The following is a 21,861-nucleotide window of genomic DNA, read 5'->3' on the forward strand; positions in this document are numbered from 1 at the left end:
TTCAGTACCCCATTCCTGCTTTCTCGCCATACCCCTTGATCCCCCTAGCAGTAAGGACCTCATCTAACTCCTTTTTGAATATATTTAGTGAATTGGCCTCAACAACTTTCTGTGGTAGAGAATTCCACAGGTTCACCACTCTCTGGGTGAAGAAGTTCCTCCGCATCTCGGTCCTAAATGGCTTACCCCTTATCCTTAGACTGTGACCCCTGGTTCTGGACTTCCCCAACATTGGGAACATTCTTCCTGCATCTAACCTGTCTAACCCCGTCAGAATTATATGTTTCTATGAGGTCCCCTCTCATTCTTCTGAACTCCAGTGAATACAAGCCCAGTTGATCCAGTCTTTCTTGATAGGTCAGTCCCGCCATCCCGGGAATCAGTCTGGTGAACCTTCGCTGCACTCCCTCAATAGCAAGAATGTCCTTCCTCAGGTTAGGAGACCAAAACTGTACACAATACTCCAGGTGTGGCCTCACCAATGCCCTGTACAACTGTAGCAACACCTCCCTGCCCCTGTACTCAAATCCCCTTGCTATGAAGGCCAACATGCCATTTGCTTTCTTAACCGCCTGCTGCACCTGCATGCCAACCTTCAATGACTGATGTACCATGACACCCAGGTCTCTTTGCACCTCCCCTTTTCCTAATCTGTCACCATTCAGATAATAGTCTGTCTCTCTGTTTTTACCACCAAAGTGGATAACCTCACATTTATCCACATTATACTTCATCTGCCATGCATTTGCCCACTCACCTAACCTATCCAAGTCGCTCTGCAGCCTCACAGCATCCTCCTCGCAGCTCACAGTGCCACCCAACTTAGTGTCATCCGCAAATTTGGAGATACTACATTTAATCCCCTCGTCTAAATCATTAATGTACAGTGTAAACAGCTGGGGCCCCAGCACAGAACCTTGCGGTACCCCACTAGTCACTGCCTGCCATTCTGAAAAGTACCCATTTACTCCTACTCTTTGCTTCCTGTCTGACAACCAGTTCTCAATCCATGTCAGTACACTACCCCCAATCCCATGTGCTCTAACTTTGCACATCAATCTCTTGTGTGGGACCTTGTCGAACGCCTTCTGAAAGTCCAAATATACCACATCAACTGGTTCTCCCTTATCCACTCTACTGGAAACATCCTCAAAAAATTCCAGAAGATTTGTCAAGCATGATTTCCCTTTCACAAATCCATGCTGACTTGGACCTATCATGTCACCTCTTTCCAAATGCACTGCTATGACATCCTTAATAATTGATTCCATCATTTTACCCACTACCGATGTCAGGCTGACCGGTCTATAATTCCCTGTTTTCTCTCTCCCTCCTTTTTTAAAAAGTGGGGTTACATTGGCTACCCTCCACTCCATAGGAACTGATCCAGAGTCAATGGAATGTTGGAAAATGACTGTCAACGCATCCACTATTTCCAAGGCCACCTCCTTAAGTACTCTGGGATGCAGTCCATCAGGCCCTGGGGATTTATCGGCCTTCAATCCCATCAATTTCCCCAACACAATTTCCCGGCTAATAAGGATTTCCCTCAGTTCCTCCTCCTTACTAGACCCCCCGACCCCTTTTATAACCGGAAGGTTGTTCGTGTCCTCCTTCGTGAATACCGAACCAAAGTACTTGTTCAATTGGTCCGCCATTTCTTTGTTCCCCGTTATGACTTCCCCTGATTCTGACTGCAGGGGACCTACGTTTGTCTTTACTAACCTTTTTCTCTTTACATATCTATAGAAACTTTTGCAATCTGTCTTAATGTTCCCTGCAAGCTTCTTCTCATACTCCATTTTCCCTGCCCTAATCAAACCCTTTGTCCTCCTCTGCTGAGTTCTAAATTTCTCCCAGTCCCCAGGTTCGCTGCTATTTCTGGCCAATTTGTATGCCACTTCCTTGGCTTTAATACTATCCCTGATTTCCCTTGATAGCCACGGTTGAGCCACCTTCCCTTTTTTATTTCTATGCCAGACAGGAATGTACAATTGTTGTAGTTCATCCATGCGGTCTCTAAATGTCTGCCATTGCCCATCCACAGTCAACCCCTTAAGTATCATTCGCCAATCCATCTCAGCCAATTCACGCCTCATACCTTCAAAGTTAGCCTTCTTTAAGTTCTGGACCATGGTCTCTGAATTAACTGTTTCATTCTCCATCCTAATGCAGAATTCCACCATATTATGGTCACTCTTCCCCAAGGGGCCTCGCACAACGAGATTGCTAATTAATCCTTTCTCATTACATAACACCCAGTCTAAGATGGCCTCCCCCCTAGTTGGTTCCTCGACATATTGGTCTAAAAAAACATCCCTTATGCACTCCAGAAAATCCTCCTCCACCGTATTGCTTCCAGTTTGGTTAGCCCAATCTATGTGCATATTAAAGTCACCCATTATAACTGCTGCACCTTTATTGCACGCACCCCTAATTTCCTGTTTGATGCCCTCCCCAACATCACTACTACTGTTTGGAGGTCTGTACACAACTCCCACTAACGTTTTTTGCTCCTGTAAAGCGCCTTGGGGCTTTTTACTGCGTTAAAGGCGCTATATAAATACTGGATGAGAGGCGCAAAGGGATATTCGGTAGTCACGCAGCACATTGTTGAAAATCAGATCTAACATTTGTCACAAAATAATTACAGACGAAGAAGGGCATTCGACCCGTGTTAGTTCATCATTCCTGAGAGATAATACTCTCCCTATAGACATCATAGCATTCTTTTGTTGCTTAAATAATACCAGGGTTTTTGCCTCCAGTGCTATATCTGGAAGTTTATTCTACGTGTCAATAACTATTTGTGTGAAGAACAATTGTCCGCTATCAGTTCTAAAATTACCGTTCAAGCTGTGTCATAGTTCTACTTCTTTAGTTTAATTTAAAGTAATAATAGCCTGGGCTATCATTTGCAAACCCTCAACAATCTTGCATATCTCTCTCATGACGCCTCCATCCCTTTTCCAGGCTGAAATGCCCAAGTTTCTCTTGTCTTTCCTTATAACACGGAGCCCTGACAATGCTTTTCTGATTACAAATGTATGGTAAAGGAAACATGAACATTTTTTAAAAGAGATTGTACTTTAGTCACAAGCAATGCTTGCTCTAAGCTGCGCAGCCACGCAGTAATGGGAAAGGCTCTGTGCAGATCGCTCATCAGCATCTCCAGTGGAATACCCCGCGTGCGCGGAAATTTAAAGCGGTCCACGCACTAAAAGAAACAGGCCGCGCAGAACTAAGCGCAGCTCACAGGGAACATCGGCCACAACCAACTCACAATTTAAATGGCTCGGGAACAGGCCATTGGGCAACTTGCGCTGAACAGCAGCCAGCCAAGGGAACGACCAAACCCCCCCCCCCCCTCCCCCAGCCATTGAATAGGTCAACCAGCCCTTTCCATACACCATCTCTGCTATTCAGCAGCTTCCCGCTGCCAATCCTCTTAGCTCGTAATCACCTGTCTGAAGCCCAAACGGTCGCCATGGAGACGAGAAACTATGAAAGAGGATAGTGGGGAGACCCTTAACAGTCAAATCTTTTTTTTTTAAAAGCACATATGCGCATGCACACTGGAGATCCGTGAATGAGGACTTTCATGTTTCAAAAATTATGTGCATCCAAAGTAGTGCTCTATTTGCATTTCAAGGCTGCAGTGCTCAAAGGATGCTTAAACAGTGGCACTGCGGAGAGTAGTGACTCCAAGTAGCTCAACAGCCCTCCCTGCTGACAGTTTGTAGTTACTGCAGCTCTTGTAGAGGATTCAGGCATTCAATTCATCCTAAAATAAGCAGCGATGAATAACACATGCAAGTATAAGTTGGACAGGTTTCACTCCTCAATGCAGTATAATCCATATTAAGCGGCATTTCATTTAGCTTTTTTTATACAAATATAGTTTTCTCAAATAGCAATGAAACAATCACTGCACTCCAAAAGTAATGTATTGCATGAAAGCACTGTAACAAAGTGATAAGGCAATATACAAATGCATTTTTCTCAATGAAACAAAACAATATTTATATAAAGTGTATTTTTTTGTAAAGAGTATATAGAATTGGAGTATGCCATTTAGTCCCTCAAGCTGGTTCCGCCATTCAATGAGTTTATGGCCGATCTGTGACCCAATTCCCGATACCCACCGTTGCCCATATCCCTTACCTTAATAACTTTTGTTAACAAAAATCTATCAATCTCTGATTTAAAATTAACAATTGACCTAGCAGTAACTGCCATTTGCGGAAGAGAGTTCCAAACTTCTACCACCCTTTGCGTGTAGAAGTGTTTCCGAACTTCACACCCAAAAGGCCTGGCTCTATTTTATAGGCTACGTCCCATACTTGCCCAACAAATGGAAATAGTTTCTATCTACCCAGTTAATATCCTGAAAACATCCCCCAACCTTCTAATTTCTAAGGAATACAACCGTAGTTTGTGTAATCTCTTCGTAATTTAAACTTCGGAGTCTGGAGGGCTGAAATTGCCCCTTCTGATAAAACCTCTGACCGTCTGAAAGCAGCGGCCACGGGGCGGCACAGAATAGCCGTCAACTCTCCGTGGAGGGTCTGCCATTTTGTAAATTGCCCTATCTCAGGAGCGGAGTGGCTCCGCCCATTTATCCACTGCAGCATGCACGCGCTGACCCCTTACCAAAATTGCCCTGCCGGAGCAGCGCCAATAAGAGATTAAGGGGTTATGGGGAGCAGGCAGGGAAATGGACCCGAGTCCATGATCGTATTAGCCATGATCGTATTAAATGGCAGAGCAGGCTCGAGGGCCTGTATGGCCTACTCCTGCTCCTACTTCTTATGTTTTTATGTTATGTCACAGGCCGGTGCCCCGGACAGCTTTTGCTGGTGGCGCACTCTCTGTGAAATGGCAGCACGGCCACCTTTAAAGGGGAGGTGGCGCTGCCGTTTACATGGTTTCTTTTGTCGGCCGACTGCTAGGTCGGGCCGATAATTATGGCCGCGGGTTCGGTCAGGCCAACAGGCAGCCCGCCACCCCCTCTTGGGTGCCAGGCCAATGACCCGGCTGAAACCCTCCCTGGTGGCCCAGTGGACCGAACTAAAATGAATGCAGAGTTCGCAGCGGCCCTCCCCTTTAATTGAAGGGGAAGAGATGTGACGCGCCAGAGCGATGACGTCATTAGTGCGGCGCTGATGACCGACAGCGGCGGACACTCTGTCCCGCCCCCACTTCCGCCCTGCTAGACGGCCACTCCGCCCCACTGGAAAAAAACCCCATGAAGAGCTGAATTTCGACTGATAAGCCGTCGCATCCATTGCGGCTGCCAGAACACTTCAAAAACGGTAGGTGCGCCCCGTTTCGGGCGAGGGTGAATTTCTACCCGAGTATCACTTAGTGGAAAAGGTAGCATAGTGGTTATGTTACTGAACTAGTAATCCAGAAGCCCGGACTAATGATCCTGAGACGTGTGTTCAAATCCCACCACGGCAGTTGTGGAATTTAAATTCAGTTAATTAAATAAAATCTGGAAAAAGAAAGGCTAATATGGTGACCATGGTTTGTCATAAAAAGCCATCTGGTTCACTAATGTCCTTCAGGGATTGAAATCTGCCACCCTGGTCTGGCCTGGCGTATATGTGACTCCAGACCCCCAGTGATTGACGCTTAACTGCCCTTTGAAATGAAACAATCGCAAGCCACTCAGCTGCATCAACTACCACCTCATGGACTGTAGCGGTTCAAGGCGGCGGCTCACCACTTTCTCAAGGGCAATTAGCGATCGGCAATAAATGTTGGCCTTGCCAGTGATGCCCGTGAATGAATAAAAATAAATCTGGAATAATATAGAAATGTTTAATCCATTCCATGTTATAATGTGAAGTGGGTTTCACCCCATTCATATTTGTCAGTTAAAATCTATAATTATGTCTTTTCAAAAATCTTGCATCGGTACATACTTGCTGCCTGCATAACTTGACTTGTCAACCTTTTTCCATTCTAAATTCCTACATCCACATTTATAATAGTTTTTGTCCATGTAAACAATTCATTCTGCTTGCACAAGCTAGCCGCCGGGTTATGAAATGTCTAATGTCCAAAATAAGGGTTGAAACTATTTTTTAAACATATTTCACAACATAATTAAATTTAGCAAATTGTCTTTTGATGCCTTCTTTAAAGTTTTAGTTTGATGGGCTCAGCCTCTCCCAAAAGCCCATTCTTAGACTTAATATTTTTGCCAGAGCTGTGACTGTTTGAGCTAAACTTGGATCGTGCCTTTGCACTGAACTCGAATTTCCCAGTGTGCATCAGCACTGTTCAGTCCACTAAAGACCAACTTGCATTTATATAGCACCTTTCACGACCTCAGGACATTTCAAGTGCTTTACAGCCAATGAAGTGCTTTTGAAATGCAGTCACTGCTGTAACGTAAGAAAAGCAGCAGCCAATTTGCGCACAGCAAGGTTCCAGAAACAGCAATGTGATAATGATCAGATCATCTGTTTTTAGGTGTTGGTTTAACTGTATGCCAATAGCTGGGCATCATACACTGAGGACACTGGAAAATCCACACAGAGGAACATAGAAACAGGAGTAGGCCATTAAGCCCCTCGAGCTTTTTCTGCCATTCAATGAGATCGTGGCTAATTTGCTACCTAACTCCATATGCCCATATCCCTTAATGCTTTTAGTTAACAAAAAGCCATCAACCTCAGATTTAAAACCAATAATTGATCTAGCATCAATTGTCATTTGCAGAAGAGTTCCAAACTTCTACCACTTGTGTGTAGAAGTATTTCCTAATTTCACTCCTGAAAGGTCTGGCTCTAATTTTTAGACTATGCCCCTTAGTCCTAGAATCCCCAACCAACAGGAACAGTTTCTCTCCATCTACCCTACCTGTTCCCCTTAATATCCTGAAAACTTTGATCAGATCACCCAACCTTCTAAATTCTCGGGAATACAACCCTAGTTTGTGTAATCTCTCCTCGTAACTTAACCCTTAAAGTCCGTGCATCATTCTGGTAAACCTACGCTGCATTCCTTCCGAGGTCAATATATCCTTCCTAAGGTGTGGGGCCCAGAACTGCTCACAGTGCTCCAGGTGTGGTCTAACCAGGGCTTTGTATAGCTGCAGCATAACTTCTACCCACTTGTATTCTAGTCCTCTGGATATAAAGGCCAACATTCTATTAGCCTTTTTGATTATTTTCTGTACCTGTTCATGACATTTTAATGATGCATGTACCTGCACCCACCAAGTCTCTTCGGATCTCCACTGTTTTTATCTATTCACCATTTAGAAAGTACCCTCTTCTATCCTTTTTAGGTCCAAAGTGGATGACCTCACATTTGCTGACATCGAAATCCATTTGCCAGTTTTGCCTATTCACTTAATCTATCAATAACCCTTTGTAATTGTATGCCTTCATCTACACTGCCTACAATGCCGCTTATCTTTGTGTCATCGGCAAATCTGGATATATGACTTCTATGCCATCATCTAAGATGTTAATTAATACGGGGAATAATTGAGGCCCCAACAGATCCTTGCGGGACATTACTAGTCACATCCTGCCAATTTAAGTATCTACCCATTAACCCGACTCTGTCTCCTGCCGCTCAGCCAATTTCCTAACCAGGTCAATAATTTGCCCTCAATTCCATGGGCTTCTACCGTGGGAAGAATCTATAGGGTCTGAAAGCTCAACGATATCACAATGACGCCACATACAGCAATCAATCTTGGTGCCTTTGCAAGTGCAGTCTCAGAACTTTGTTCAATTAAAGACAGTTTCTCACAAGAGGCAGGGAACAGCGGAGTAATGCTTCCATTTGTTTAGCACTGCCTACTGGCAGGTTCCAAGAGGCCTGCGCATTCTCTGGGAACCTGCCTTAATTCCCCACTTATCAATTCAAGCATGTGACTCCCTGTTTCCAGGTATGACACTCTGCTGACAAACCGCAGAAAACAGTAATCAGTAAAACATCCATGGCAGTATTCTTATTTCATTTTATTTGTCCATTCTATTCATTTACAATTTAATTGCATAATTAAAATGTATAATGTTTGCAATGAAATATAAAGGTGATGGCAGAAAGGTCAATGTCAATCGAGAAGTATTACAGCTGACAACTGAGGTGAAGACAAGGGCCTTTATTCTGTTGTGCATCAATGTACCAGGTAGATCAAAGTATCACCCACATCAAGTTTTGAGCCATTGTCAGTCAGCTGGATCTTCTTCACAGACAAGTCTATGTGAAAGGACGCTTTCTCAGAAATGGCCACTTTACCCATGGATTCCTTCCCAAGGACTGGGACCCTTCGTGGACCCAGTACAGGGTCTTCATACCGCATCAGCTTCACTCTTGTAAGATCTATAAAACAGACAATTAAATGTTTTTTTAATCTGTTGCAATGGACATCATGTTATTGTACAATTAAAAGTTGGCATTTTAGTTAAGCAATCTGGCAGGATGAATATGCTTTGTGTAGACTTACAAGTAACATGTCTCAGTTTAAAGCTTTCCTCACTTCTCTGGCTCAGCAAATATCTCAACTTCCCTGAACACATGCTTTGTAAAATGTTAAGTTTATTCACAACTGAGACCAAAATCTGATTATTACCTTAATTTTAATCACTTAGTAAATATAAAAAATACACAGAGAGCAATGAGTTACACTAAAACTAGCAGTTCATGTATTGGAGTTATTGTACTTTTTAAAACTTTTACATAGGCGGCTATTTTTCTCCCTGTTGATTTCAGCCCTTCTCTCACAGCACCTTTCATTCACCAATTGATCAGTTCCCAGGTCTCTGCTAAAGCAGCACTGATTGGCTTATGTAATAATATAAGCTCATCATTCATTCATTGACGTTATAAGTAGATTGTTAATTGATCCCTCTTGTATCCTGTTTTTATGATAGCCATCAAAATTACATATATATGTATGTATGTTCTACATTATATATATTTTTACAGCAAATAGCATAGATGTATTTCAGGGGAAGCTAGATAAGTGCATGAGGGAGAAAGGAATAGAAGGATATGCTGACAGGGTTAGATGAAGAGGTCTGGGAAAGATTTTTGTGGCACGTAAATGCCAGCATAGACCAGTTGGGCTGAATGGCCTGTTTCAGTGCTGTACACTTTATGTAAAAACGAGCTAACATGCAATCTGATTTTCTGTTTAATAAATGCATCATTCTGCATAGTAAGGAGCAAGCACTGGCAACAATCCTCGATCACAAATACAGTCCTGACAAAAAGCCCCAAATGTTGTTGTTAAGAATATAAGAAATAGGAACAGGAGTAGGCCATTTGACCCCTCGAGCCTGCTCTGCCATTCAATAAGATCATGGCTCATCTGATCATGGACTCAGCTCCACTTCCCTGCCCACTCCCCATAACCCTTTATTCCCTTATCGCTCAAAAATCTGTCTATCTCCACCTTAAATATATTCAATGACCCAGCTTCCACAGCTCTCTGGGGCAGAGAATTCCACAGATTTACAACCCTCAGGGAGGAAATTCCTCCTCATCTCAGTTTTAATAAGCCCCTAATTCTAAGACTATGTCCCCTACTTTTAGTTTCCTCTATGAGTGGAAATATCCTCTCTGCATCCACCTTGTCGAGCCCCCTCATTATTTTATAAGTTTCAATAAGATCACCTCTCATTCTTCTGAACTCCAATGAGTATGGGCCCAAACTACTCAGCCTATCTTCATAAGTCAACCCCCTCATCTCCGGAATCAACCTAGTGAACCTTCTCTGAATAGCCTCCAATGCAAGTATATCCTTCCTTAAATACGGAGACCAAAACTGTACGCAGTACTCCAGGTGTGGCCTCACCAATACCCTGTACAGTTGTAGCAGGACTTCTCTGCTTTTATACTCTATCCCCCTTGCAATAAAAACCAACATTCCATTTGCCTTCCTGATTACTTGCTGTACCTGCATACTAACTTTGTGTGTTTCATGCACAAGGACCCCCAGGTCCCTCTCTACTGCAGCACTTTGCAATTTTTCTCCATTTAAATTATAATTTGCTTTTCTATTTTTTTCTGCCAAAGTGGATAACCTCACATTTTGTCACATTATACTCCATCTGCAAAATTTTTGCCCATTCATTCAGCCTGTCTATATCCTGTGCGGATTTTCGTCACCTGTGCTAATTTCTACTTATGCGGCTCGGTATCAAATTTTTATCTAATAATACCCTTCCTGTGAAGGGCCTTGGGACAATAAAGGCGCTATATAAATATAAATTGTTGTTGTTGCTAAATCGTTATGCTGCGGCACAAAAGGGGACAATGCGGGACGGTACCTGGAACTACCCACACAGCATTCACAAGCTCAAAAAGTGTTGCGGAGAGGAATGAAGGAGCAGTTTTTCTTTAAAAAGGAATCAGAGGGCAAATCATACTAGGACACTGCATCGCCAGTTAGCTGTCTATACCAAGGGATTGGCGGCAATGTTCACTCTCATTTCTTTTGGGTGCGGGGCCCCTTCAATTGGTTAAACGTTTTTTTTTCCATTTGAAAGCTGATGAGGAGCCTGCGCGGGACCTCCAGAAGGCTGCGCAGCCGCACAGCTTAACGGGAACATTGATTGGCAGCATATCCGTTTTTCCCCCACCAAGCATGTAGTTTGGGTTTAAAAACAGGATTAAAACTTTAAAAAATTAGGCTTAAAAAAATGAAAATACTGACTAATAATTTCATGAATAGTATAAACTGGGAATTAACAAGGCTGTTAGGGGCTGAAATTACCACTTTCTATAAGGCCCGTGGCCGCCTGAAAGCGGTGGCCACAGGTTGGAGCGCACTGGCCAGCAAGTCCCCGCAGAGAGGCTGCCATTTTAGACATTGCCCTTCCTCAGTTTTGCAGCGGTGTAGGGGAACACCCCAGCCGTTTTCCTGCTGCGTTGTGCACGAGCCGACCCCTTACTGACTGGCAGCGACCCCTTCCCGAAATTGCCCGGCAGGTAATTGCCCCTTTCGAAAATTGCCCCTCGGGACCGTCACCGCCACGGGCTTGGCGGCACGGCTGCCAAGTCGGGCCGACAATTATGGCCACGGGTTCGGCCGGGCCGTTCCTCCCTAAAGTGGCTGCAGATTTCGCAGCGGCCCTCCACTTTAACTGAGGGAGAGGGATGTTGCGACGCGCCAGCACGATGACATCAGCTGGTGGTGGCTACTCCGATCCGACCGCACTTCCGCCCCTCTCCCCACAACAACACCGCCCCAACTGGAAACATCAACCAAAAAGCTGAATTTATCCAGATCATCCGGCGCATGCACTTGGGTAGATGGAACACTTCAAGAGCTGTAGCAACCATTCATTTCAGGCCGTGGGCAATTTCGGCCCCTTAAACTCAGTCATACCTTTAATACCCTTGTCAATCTTCATTAGTCTTCGAACTACAGTGTCCTTTTTATCACCCTGTCGGATGTCAATGCTTGTAGAGAAATGTCCATTTGCTGGCTGGGGGTTCACCAAGAACAGGGACACACTAGGCTGTGAACAAGCACAGAAACAATTCAACAAATGGATTTCAAAACAAAGCTGTGCACTTCAAAATCCTGCTTGTAGGGTCTCTCCAAAAGGATCCTCAGAATCCCAAATGCAACAGGACAGTCAAAGTTCAGAAGACTCAGTGGCTTGTCATGTTAGTCCACCATTATGTCATGTTAGTCCACCATTATGTCAAAAAGCAGCATGACCAACTCACTTCCTTGTTCAGTGATTTCCCATTCTCATCTACAGGAAAGTTTGTCATAAACAGGCATTTCTCCCAAAGTAGAATCGAAATCGGAGGAGGAGCTTATTTTTTTTTTTTATGTATCCATTGTGCGATATGGGTGTCACTGGCAAAACCACCATTTATTGCCCATCCCCAATTGGTGGTGAGTGACCTTCTTGAACTTTACTGGTTCTCCCATAGTGCTGACTTTGTCATAGTGGTTTGGTACAACTGAGTGGCTTGCTAGGCTATATCACATTGCTGTGGGTCTGGAGTCACATATAGGCCAGGTTTCATTCCCTGAAAGACATTAGTGGACCAGATGGGTTTTTACAACAATCAGGTTGTTTCATGGTCACCATTAGTGATATATCTGGAATTTTAAAAAAGCGTGTATTTAATTAACTGAATTTAAATTCCCCAGCTGCCGTGATGAGATTTGAACTCGTGTCTCTGGATTATTAGTCCAGACCTCTGGATTACTAGTCCAGTAACATAACCACAATGCTCTCGTACCCTCATTCAGAGGATGAAGCTTACCTTCCTACCCTTTCAAATAAAAAATGTGTGCGTGCATGTGCAGGGAGTGGAGGGAAAGAGAAGAATTTGGGGGGTGGGGTGGGGAGGCAGAGGCAGAATTCATGTGAGCTTCTTTTAAGTTTGTGACACATATACAGTTCTACCACTAAACTAGTTGGTAAAAATCTCAAGTGGGCACAAACAAAACGCAGGATGAGAATAGGTTGTACAGCCTCATAATTAATCCTGGCTCTTGGCATCAACTGTGGTGCTTCTGTTCCATATTTAAGGATATCTCAGAACAGGGAACATTCCAAGCTGCAGTTAGTCAAATATAACCAACTTCTCTGGACTTGAGTCTATTGTAAAAATATATCTGCGTGGACAGCCGTCTCCCACATCACACCCCTGTTCTAAATAACCAGAGCTAGTTTGATGCATCATTCCTTCATCTTACCTCTGTTCTAAATGCACAGAAAGGCTTTCCTGGACAGCACTCTTCTCGGATTTTATCATCTGCCTCTGTTGCAAACAACACGTCAATATGGTCCAGCTATGACAGGAGGGAGATCACCATTAAATATCCTCATTACTCAAGTATTCAAAGTTTCATGTTCCACCTTTCCTTTTTTGATCATCAGACTGGGTTTAGGTCACCAAGAGAAAGAATTTTCTGTCTGTAGTTTCCTTACATTACACCTCTGCCATGAATCTCCCCATGTCTCTGCTGGAGCAACTGAAGCAATTTATGCCATCAAACTTTCCGTGGAATGTTACATCATTGCAGTTAAAAGAAATCTCCAGTCTACTGAGCACAATTCAAACATGCATTGTGATTCTTTGTGTGCAAGCCCCAAGTCGAGAACACAAACACTGCAGGACCATCCACAAAGCTCAACAATTTCAGAATAGTAGCTTTAAATTAACAAGTGTCAGTGTACATGCACAACGTTTGGAATACAAAGAGCCACAATGCATGCCAGGGATACACTTCATTTTCAGCCAGTTAATTTTTACTTAAGTCTCACCTCCCGATCCCCAACTCTTCCTCCCGTACTCACAGTTGGGAATTTCCCCCCTTTCACACAGGAGGCGGCCATTTGACCCATCCTGCCTTTGCCAGCTCTTTGGTAAAGCTATCCAATTAGTCCCGCTCGCCTGCTCTTTCCCCATAGCCCTGTAAATTTTTTCCATTCAAGAATGTATCCACTGTTCTTTTGAATGTTATTACTGAATCTGTTTTCACTACCCTTTCAGGCAGTGCATTCCAGATCATGATAACACGCTGTGTAAAAAATGTTTCCTTATGTTACCTCTGGCTCTTTTGTCAATCATCTTAAATTTGTGTCCACTGGTTACCAATTCTTCTGTCACTGGAAACAGTTCCCCGCCTCAGGGAAATGAGAACTTCCCCCTCCCCCTCTGCTACTCAGGAATCTACTGTCCGTCTCTATCTCCTAATGTTTAATTTCAGAGTGCTGGATGATAATTAATGTACATCAGTTACGTTTAGTGCTTAATCACTACTTAAAACCCATGTAATGAATTTTCTCAGTGAAAAAAGCCTTTGTGTTACGGCTTATAATTTCCATATATGCATTTCACTTGGTGACATACATTGCCCGCAGTCTCTCTGCAGCAGTAAATAGCTGTTCTCACAGCAAGTGAGAAAAATTCACTTTCAAATTGGTATTTTCTCTGTAAAAACACTGGGAACTTGATAGGAATGTTCTAACATTTTTCCATTCCGCAAATGCAAAGTAGCTACAATGTTATCTCCCCCAAACTGCCAGAGGGTACCTCCACTATACAAAGCGCCCACTCATCTTTATACTTGTAGTGCATGAGGGCACACGCCAATAGCAGGCAGCAGCCAGATTTGTGCTGGAAGTTCTTTTCAGCACCCATCACTGATCCTAGCTATTATTTGTTTCCTCAAAAACGATCAGATCATGGACACTTGTTACTGACTTTCTGCCACAGTAGCTCTTTCAGTGGGACTTGCCTCCAGCGAGTTTGTTAAATAGACAATGTTCTCCATCAAGACAGTTCGTTCATCAAACTCTAGTTCCAGGTCAAGAACTCGAGGCCCATTCTTCTCCAGGTTTTCCTATAGTAAAAAAAAAATGAAAGCAAATACTGCAGTATCATGAGTAGGCATATTCAGAGATAACTGCTGCTCCTGGGGCTGAACAAGGGAGCTACAGGCTCATGTGGTTTGAAGTATCTGCAGTACTCCATGAGCTTGCCACTATTAAGGAGTGAAAGAAATGGGCAGATTATTCCTGTGGCGAGAATGCGTCCTTTCCCCTGAAAATAAAACTAGCCACACTCAATTTAACACTGTTGTAAACGAATGAATTCTTCACTGCCACACTTCTGGTTCAAATTACACCAATTATAATGTATTAATTTATAATAAATTATCCTGTGCATGGAAGTGCCTTTATATCTGTACAAATGATTATTTTTTTCATTAAAGAATCCCACCCAAAATGTTAGCCTCTCTTTCAAATACTGATTGACCTCATGTACAATTCGAACATTTTCTGTTTTATTTCAGACTAGCAGTATTCAGTGTTTTCTTCTAGTCTCTTCTATAAGTAAGCTTATAATAATGATTATGCTTACCTAGAGGTAAGCAAACAATATCAGAGCAGAAGGGACTGTTGAAATCTAAGCAGGTTGCTCAGGATGAGTCAAAATGAGTCAAACAAAGTACGTAATTAGGGATGGTTGACGCATTTATATAGCGTATTTAATATCAAAAAGTATCCCAACGCTCTTCACAGAAGTGTAATCTGACAAAAAATTGACACCGAGCAAAAAGGGGATATCAAGCGGGGTGACCAAAAGCTTGGTCAAAGAGATAGGTTTTAACGAGGGTCTTGTATGAGGAGAGGCAGAGAATTCCAGAGCTTTGAGCCTAGCTGGCTGAAGGCTCGGCCACTAATGGTGGGGCAAGGAGATTTTGAGAGGCCAGAACTAGAAGAATACAAGAATTCCCAAAGCGTTGTAAGGCTGGAGGTTACAGAGACATAAAAATTAATTTAAAGCGTGCATTTATCTAGGATTGATATAGTTCACCAAAACATGTGGGGATGGGACTCAGTCTCCTCCAATCTTCACTATAACCTGTACCAGGACAAACATAGCTGTGCCTAAACTCATGATAAACACACACATCATACCCTGATATCTAAGTATTTACCTTGATCATAGCAACAAATGGCATGACTTTCTTCATATACTTCTTCAGCTCGGGCAGGTCTTTCAATTCACCTGCAATGATTTTATTGTCGGGCAGTTGACCGTCATTTTTCTAGAATATAATCATTCACAGTGGAGTCAAAGCTTTTTCAAGCATTTTCATTTGTACAGAATATCTGAAATACTTAAAATAGAGTTCATTATTTATGGAGCATTTGTACCAAAATGTATTCAATTTATTAAAATAAATTATGAACATTAAACTTTTATAAAATCAATAAGATACAGTGAAAATATCAGTTTATACATCAACTTTACCACATCAAAATGTAGAATTTTGTAAACTTGCCTCAAATTGAAAACCATCCAAGGCTGGGACAGCTGAACTGGTTGATTATAATCCTCAAGGTGTCCTTAAGATAGTAGCTTATAATTAACCTATAAATATTATTTGTGCCGGGGATACAGGATGTGGATAAGTGCAAACGAGAGCGAGAGAAATGATGATTTTCCAATCTCACTTTATAGTGAGGCATGCTCACACAGCACTACTTAAAAAACAAACAAGCTAACTGGTCACTCACCTCATTGCGCCCCACATGGATCTGTGCTTGGGCCTCAACTATTCACTATATTTAGTAATGACTTAGATAACACAACAGAGAGCCATATATCCAAGTTTGTCCATGATACAAAGATTGATGTAGTAATGTAGATGGAGCATAAAATTATAAGGAGACATTGACAGATTAAGTGAGTGGGCAAAACTGTGGCAGATGGATTTCAAAGCAGGAAAGTGTGAGGTCATCCATTTTGGACCAAAAAAGGATAAATCCGAGTACCTATATTATTTAAATGGTGAAAAGCTAGGAACAGCGGAGGTCCAAAGAGATTTAGAGGTCCATATACACAGATCATTAAAATGTAGTGATCAGCTACAAAATGTAATCAAAAAGGCTAATAGAATGTTAATCTTTATATCTAATTACAAAAACTTTCACTCTGGAAATCCATCAACTTGGTCAGTCTCTGTGCTTAACCTCATTTTAGATAAAGTGCAGTTTATCAATGAAAATGACTTGACAATTGGAAAACTGCCCACTTACATCAGGCCACATGGCTGTTTGCTCTTGGTAACTTGTTGGATAATAGTGCAAATGTAAACTGCATGACCCAACAACATACTTCAGAAATTCTGACAGTTAACTGTGTGCTTATCAAAGCCTCAGTGGTGAAAACATTTAAATTCCTGAACTGACATTTTTAGTTGAGTTGGCAGGCCCGGAGTTTCCTGGAGATCTGTACCATTGTAATGGCACATCAACATCACAGGGCTCGATTTACAACGCAAAAGTCCCAGGAAATTATGGAGTCAGTAACTTTATTACTTGTTACGTCCACATTAAAAGCAATGGAGATGGAGTTTACTAAATTAAAGCCACTGAGATCGTCATTGCTACATACATCATTGCAGAATGGCACTGGTGGGCTGAGTATACAGGGACGCAGTTAAAAAAAGGAAACTTCAGTTTTTGGCATTATAATAAAGTTGCTATCTGAACTCTTGATCAAAGGAAAAACCATATTTTTGAAGGTTTAATATAATACACATTTTTATGTTAGTGATACTTATTTGTCACAGATACTGTAATCGAAAAAACTAGGTTAATCCCTGAAACACTCTGGGGTAGAAATTGCCCTCCACCCGAAGCGGGGCGCACCTACCGTTTTTTAAAAGTTTTTCTCCGCCCCATGGACTGGGGCGGTGATACCGGAGAAATTCCTCCACGGTGCGGTGTTCCGGTCGAGTACGGGGAGGAAGTGACCTTGCAGCGAGCAGGAATGCTGCCTCGATCAGTCATCAACATTATGCTGATGATGTCAGCGCATCGCTGATGATGTCAGCGTGATGCGGACGTGCTGACAAGTCACAACGTCCAGTTAAAGGGGAGGGCTGCTGCGAACTCTGCAGATATTTTAGTTAGGTCCACTGGGCCACTAGGGAGGGTTTCAGCCAGGTCAGCCAAGAGGGAGTGCCAGGCTGCCTGTTGGCGGTCCGGCTGAACCCTGGGACGTAATTGTCAGGCTGACCTGGTGGTCAGCTGATAAAAAAAAATAATATGGCGGCCATGGATGTGTGCCCTCCCTTTTAAAGGGCAGCCGAGCAGCCATTTCTAACAGAGTGCACCGACAGAAAAAGCTGTGCGGGACACCGGCTAGGCCTCTCCCGCGGGGCAATTTTGCGAGAGGGTCCCTGCCAGTCGGAAAGGGTTCGGCGCATGCACTCCGCGGCGGGAAAATAGGCGGAGCGGTCCCGGACATCACTCCGCTCCTGGGGTAAAGCAATTTTAAAAATGGCAGCCCTTCCACGGAGAGTCAGCGGCCATTCCGCGCTGCCCCATGGCCGCAGCTTTCCGGCGGGAGGGGCAATTTCTGCCCCACTCTGAAAGTGCCTATTTGGGTGACAGTTTTCAATCATGGGTAAAGCACAACACTTTTCTTATAATCCACAGCTCCCAGCCATACAGTGTGTGCGTCCAGAAGAACTGTTATTTTCCTAATAATCTTTGCTTGTATGCTTATATTTATTCCTATTTATATCTTTTAGTAATTTGCTACCGGATATAAATAAATAATCCAATAAATTAGGTTGAAATTCTCTCAGAATTCAACTCGCAAAATGAATTCTTAACTATCCATTGGCCATGCAGCTCCCAATCCGCCACTATGCTCACTGCGACATATTTTAATTATTTTTCCAGCAAATTGTGGTGTAAATTCGCCACTGGAGGATCACAGAACACAATGGTCCAACTTAGGCTGTTCAACGCCAATATCCCCATGAATTATGTTACATCTGAGATTACTGATCTGCATTAACCAGTCCTTTGGGAAAAAAAAGGGGAGCAGCACAAATTTCACAATAAACTTCAGGACCGAGGAAGAAGGGAAAATGAAACATTTGAACATTACTAGCAGATTTTTTTTTTAAGTTACTTAGATACTTTAAGCAGTACTAATGGAGAGACCATTAAGGGGATTTAATGTTCATTAATTGTGAATGCGAGTCTATATACAACTAAAGGAATGGTTTGTGTTATAAAATATAAAGGTGGCAGATGAGTCGAGATACTGAAAAGATTCACATTAAAACTTGTATCAGGAAACATTGAAACTTGCCTCATAGTGCTTGCGAAGCAGCAGAAGTGTAGTGTGCTGCCATGGAGGGTAGTTCTTTGCCACATAGATATTGCAGTGAGAAGGCTTCTGTGCTGGTTTTGCATCCCCTTTCTGCAATGGAACATTTCACAGCTGTTATGTACAATACTTGCCGAGTCAGGTATATCCCATAGCACAGGTACCTACTCAGATACATCCTAGGCATCAGCAGGTTAAACTTGTCAATACCCGCTTCATCAACATCAGGAAGTAAACATCAGAATTCACACGGTCAGTGGCATAAAACATGGCTTAAAAATAGAACTTATAAATCCAGGAACATTGAAAAAAATAATGACAGGAATCAGGGAGCAAATTTCAACAATGCAATCTATTTTTGTGGAGGTGATATTTATAAATTTCTCAAATTTTGCTTTTGTGGTTTCGGATGTTATCAGAGCCGATTACATTACAGCCGTAGATACGTAGGAGCTGTAGTTTGTTCTATTACTCCTTGTGCAAATCCCTCTCTGCAAATTATGTGAGAAAATTAAGCCAGGTATATGCGTGTGAAAAATATTCCAAAGTAGTAAACATTACAGAAATAAAGGAGGTCAAAAACTACTCAAAATTACTTTCTCCATAAACAACAGAATATGAAGGCAGCTTTCAGTATGTCACCCTCCCCTACTGACTCAACTGGCTTATAGGGGCATCTACAGCTAATTGGTTCACCAATATTTCCTTCTCCATTTCCTGCAAGGAAGCACCTAGGTTATTCTCAGCAACTTCTTCTGTCACTGATGAGATTGGGAACTCCCTGTGGAGAATTGGGCACATGAACACATGTCCTATCAACTCTACCTCATTGATGCTCCAACACATGCAATCCCAAACACTATGGCTACTTTACTCAACTTCAGAACCTTCATAGAAATACTGTGCTGAGATTTTCCGATCAGACCTCTGATCAGGCATTTGTTGGACGGTATGATATCAGTACCCACAACAGCTAATGTATTGACCCACCATGATTTTGCGGGTTTAGTTTTATTTACGTAACATGGCATTATAGTGACCTAGAGTCGAGAGCTTGACATTGGGGTGGTTGAGACAGTCCAGATGCTTGTTTATCCTCTGACTGGAAAGAGATTCATTTTACGAGTATGATGGAGAAAATTAAAAGGATGTATAGCACACAAAAGAAGGTGGCTGCATACAAGGGCAAAAATGTTGTTAGTTTTTACGAAGGCTTTTAATATTTTTAATGTGCCAGAAGGTCTTTTGTGGTGTTTCTCAAAGCGAGTTGGGAGGATGCAATGTTTTATAATTGGGGTGTTTATACCGCATGGGGATAACATTAGAGCCACCGGTTTCTAACGACTGAATAAGTCAAATTCTGCATTTATTAGTATTTGAGTTTTTACTGGTGTTTCAGGCTTAAAATTTCACAACTCTATTCACCATTCTGTGAAAACTATAAATCAGTGCCCTTTATTTTCAATATATTTCTTGACCTACATATTTAATTTTACTCCTTACTATTTTAAAGCTGAAAATTCACAGCAAGGTCGTATGCAAGATGCACAGTTGGATGTACAGTCTACTTTTGATAATTCAAAGATGCTTTTTTGTACAAGAAAACAAAATTATTCCAGCTATTTCAACAAAGCAATTTAAACAAAGAATTTAATGCAAAAAATTAAACTATTAGATAAGCAGAATTAAGAAACTATGAATTAAAAAGACTGTAGCTATCTGATATTTAACAGTATTCAATACAGCAACAAACATCTCTTTAAATCCACTTTCACATACAGTGCAGCCCTGGCAACCCTAGATGGCCACTTAATATGGGTAGGATTATGACAGTACTATTCTCGCGGCTCAAATTGTGTTAACTTGCGTGGCAGTCTAACAGATGTAATTGAGGCCTCATTTAAATGTTACAACTGGGAACCCAAAAGAAAGTTATTGAAGCACTAAATCGGTAGAGATTTGGCCTAAGCGATCTCTGCCCATATTTCCATTCAGTTACATCCATTTAACTGGCATAACTGATCAGAAAATCAACCTTATTGACAAATGTCTGCTCTCTTTTCTCATGAACTGTTCCAGTAGACAACCTCAAGGGACGACCAGATGGCAGGATAGGCACAAACAAGCCTCAATGCATGGATACAGTGGGAAAATGCATGTGGGGATCAGTGGGTACCAAGGCATCACAACACGTATGCCTATCACACATACTTATGAATTGGGCATGCCATTTTGAACACATACAGTTACCAATCTCAGCTACACCACTGTGTGAAAGCAGAGATCAAATAGCAGAAAACTGCACCCCGCAAGGGAGAAGGAAAAAAAATATCATCCAAGCCATTTCTCACTACTGTGCAGCGGGCTCATTAATTCGCATTGGTAGGAATTTGGGAGCCAGGTTCATCTGCTCATTGTCTATTCCAAGAATCTTGCTTAGGAAAGAGAGCTCAATCAATAAAGGGCAGGCTTGTGCTTTTTAACTGAAGTCAGAGATTTACTTTAAAACAGATCATAGTGGTGGATGTAAATTCTTCCTACTTTTCCTTTTCCAGCAACCATAAAATTCTTGGCACGGAGTCGAACGTCATGTGCAGTTTCCATTAGATACTGAGATGAACGAATAAGGATTTCATCTGCAGGTCCACCTACTGGCCATCTTGCATTCATCAGTGATTCAGCCTGCAAAGAGTTAAGTATGGGATTCAAATTCAGTAATATTAAACACAAGCTATATGAACAGATGGTAGCCACATGTGAATTATTTAAAGGAATGCAATGCAGAACACGACTTAAAATGATTTTATCCAAAAATTCAGTGAAATAAATACAAGTCTGTAAATTTTCATTTTGTAGGATTTAAAAAAAGAATCCCTCACTTGTAGATCTATCTGCACAAAAGTTGGGACACCCAGCCAGACCACTTGTCTCAATTGTAGCACCCTCACCTAAAGGCAGAAGGTTGTGGGTTCAATCCCCACTAACTCCCTTTTGGATGAAATGTTAAACTGATGCCTCGTCTGCCCTCTCAGGTGATATAAAAGGGCCATTACACTACTCTCCTGGTGTCCTGGCCAACATTTATCCCTCAAGCAATAACACCATTGAGAATCTCAATGTTGTTTGTGGGACCTTGTGGTGTGCAGACAAGCTGCATTTTGTGCATTAGACTTATACGTGCCAGGAAACATGTTACGGCTGTCCTAAGAC

The 21,861-nt window shown here is 42.3% G+C and overlaps 1 protein-coding gene across 2 annotated transcripts in view; it reads right to left on the minus strand.

Annotated features, from left to right (window-relative positions):
* Nucleotides 1-7,973: 7,973 nt before the first annotated feature.
* The window catches only part of lars1b (leucyl-tRNA synthetase 1b), a 65,831-nt gene continuing 51,943 nt past the window's right edge, over nucleotides 7,974-21,861 (minus strand). For both annotated transcript variants that reach the window (XM_070878085.1, XM_070878086.1), the window contains 7 exons: nucleotides 21,193-21,333; nucleotides 18,634-18,744; nucleotides 15,455-15,565; nucleotides 14,249-14,353; nucleotides 12,701-12,796; nucleotides 11,366-11,498; nucleotides 7,974-8,352 (listed from right to left, as the gene is read on the minus strand). In XM_070878085.1, the coding sequence (XP_070734186.1) occupies nucleotides 8,147-8,352; nucleotides 11,366-11,498; nucleotides 12,701-12,796; nucleotides 14,249-14,353; nucleotides 15,455-15,565; nucleotides 18,634-18,744; nucleotides 21,193-21,333 (903 nt within the window). In that variant the 3' untranslated portion in view covers nucleotides 7,974-8,146. The remainder of the gene's footprint in view (nucleotides 8,353-11,365; nucleotides 11,499-12,700; nucleotides 12,797-14,248; nucleotides 14,354-15,454; nucleotides 15,566-18,633; nucleotides 18,745-21,192; nucleotides 21,334-21,861) is intronic.

The sequence above is a fragment of the Pristiophorus japonicus genome, chromosome 4 (genome assembly GCF_044704955.1).
Source record: "Pristiophorus japonicus isolate sPriJap1 chromosome 4, sPriJap1.hap1, whole genome shotgun sequence".
Lineage (NCBI taxonomy): Eukaryota > Metazoa > Chordata > Chondrichthyes > Pristiophoridae > Pristiophorus > Pristiophorus japonicus.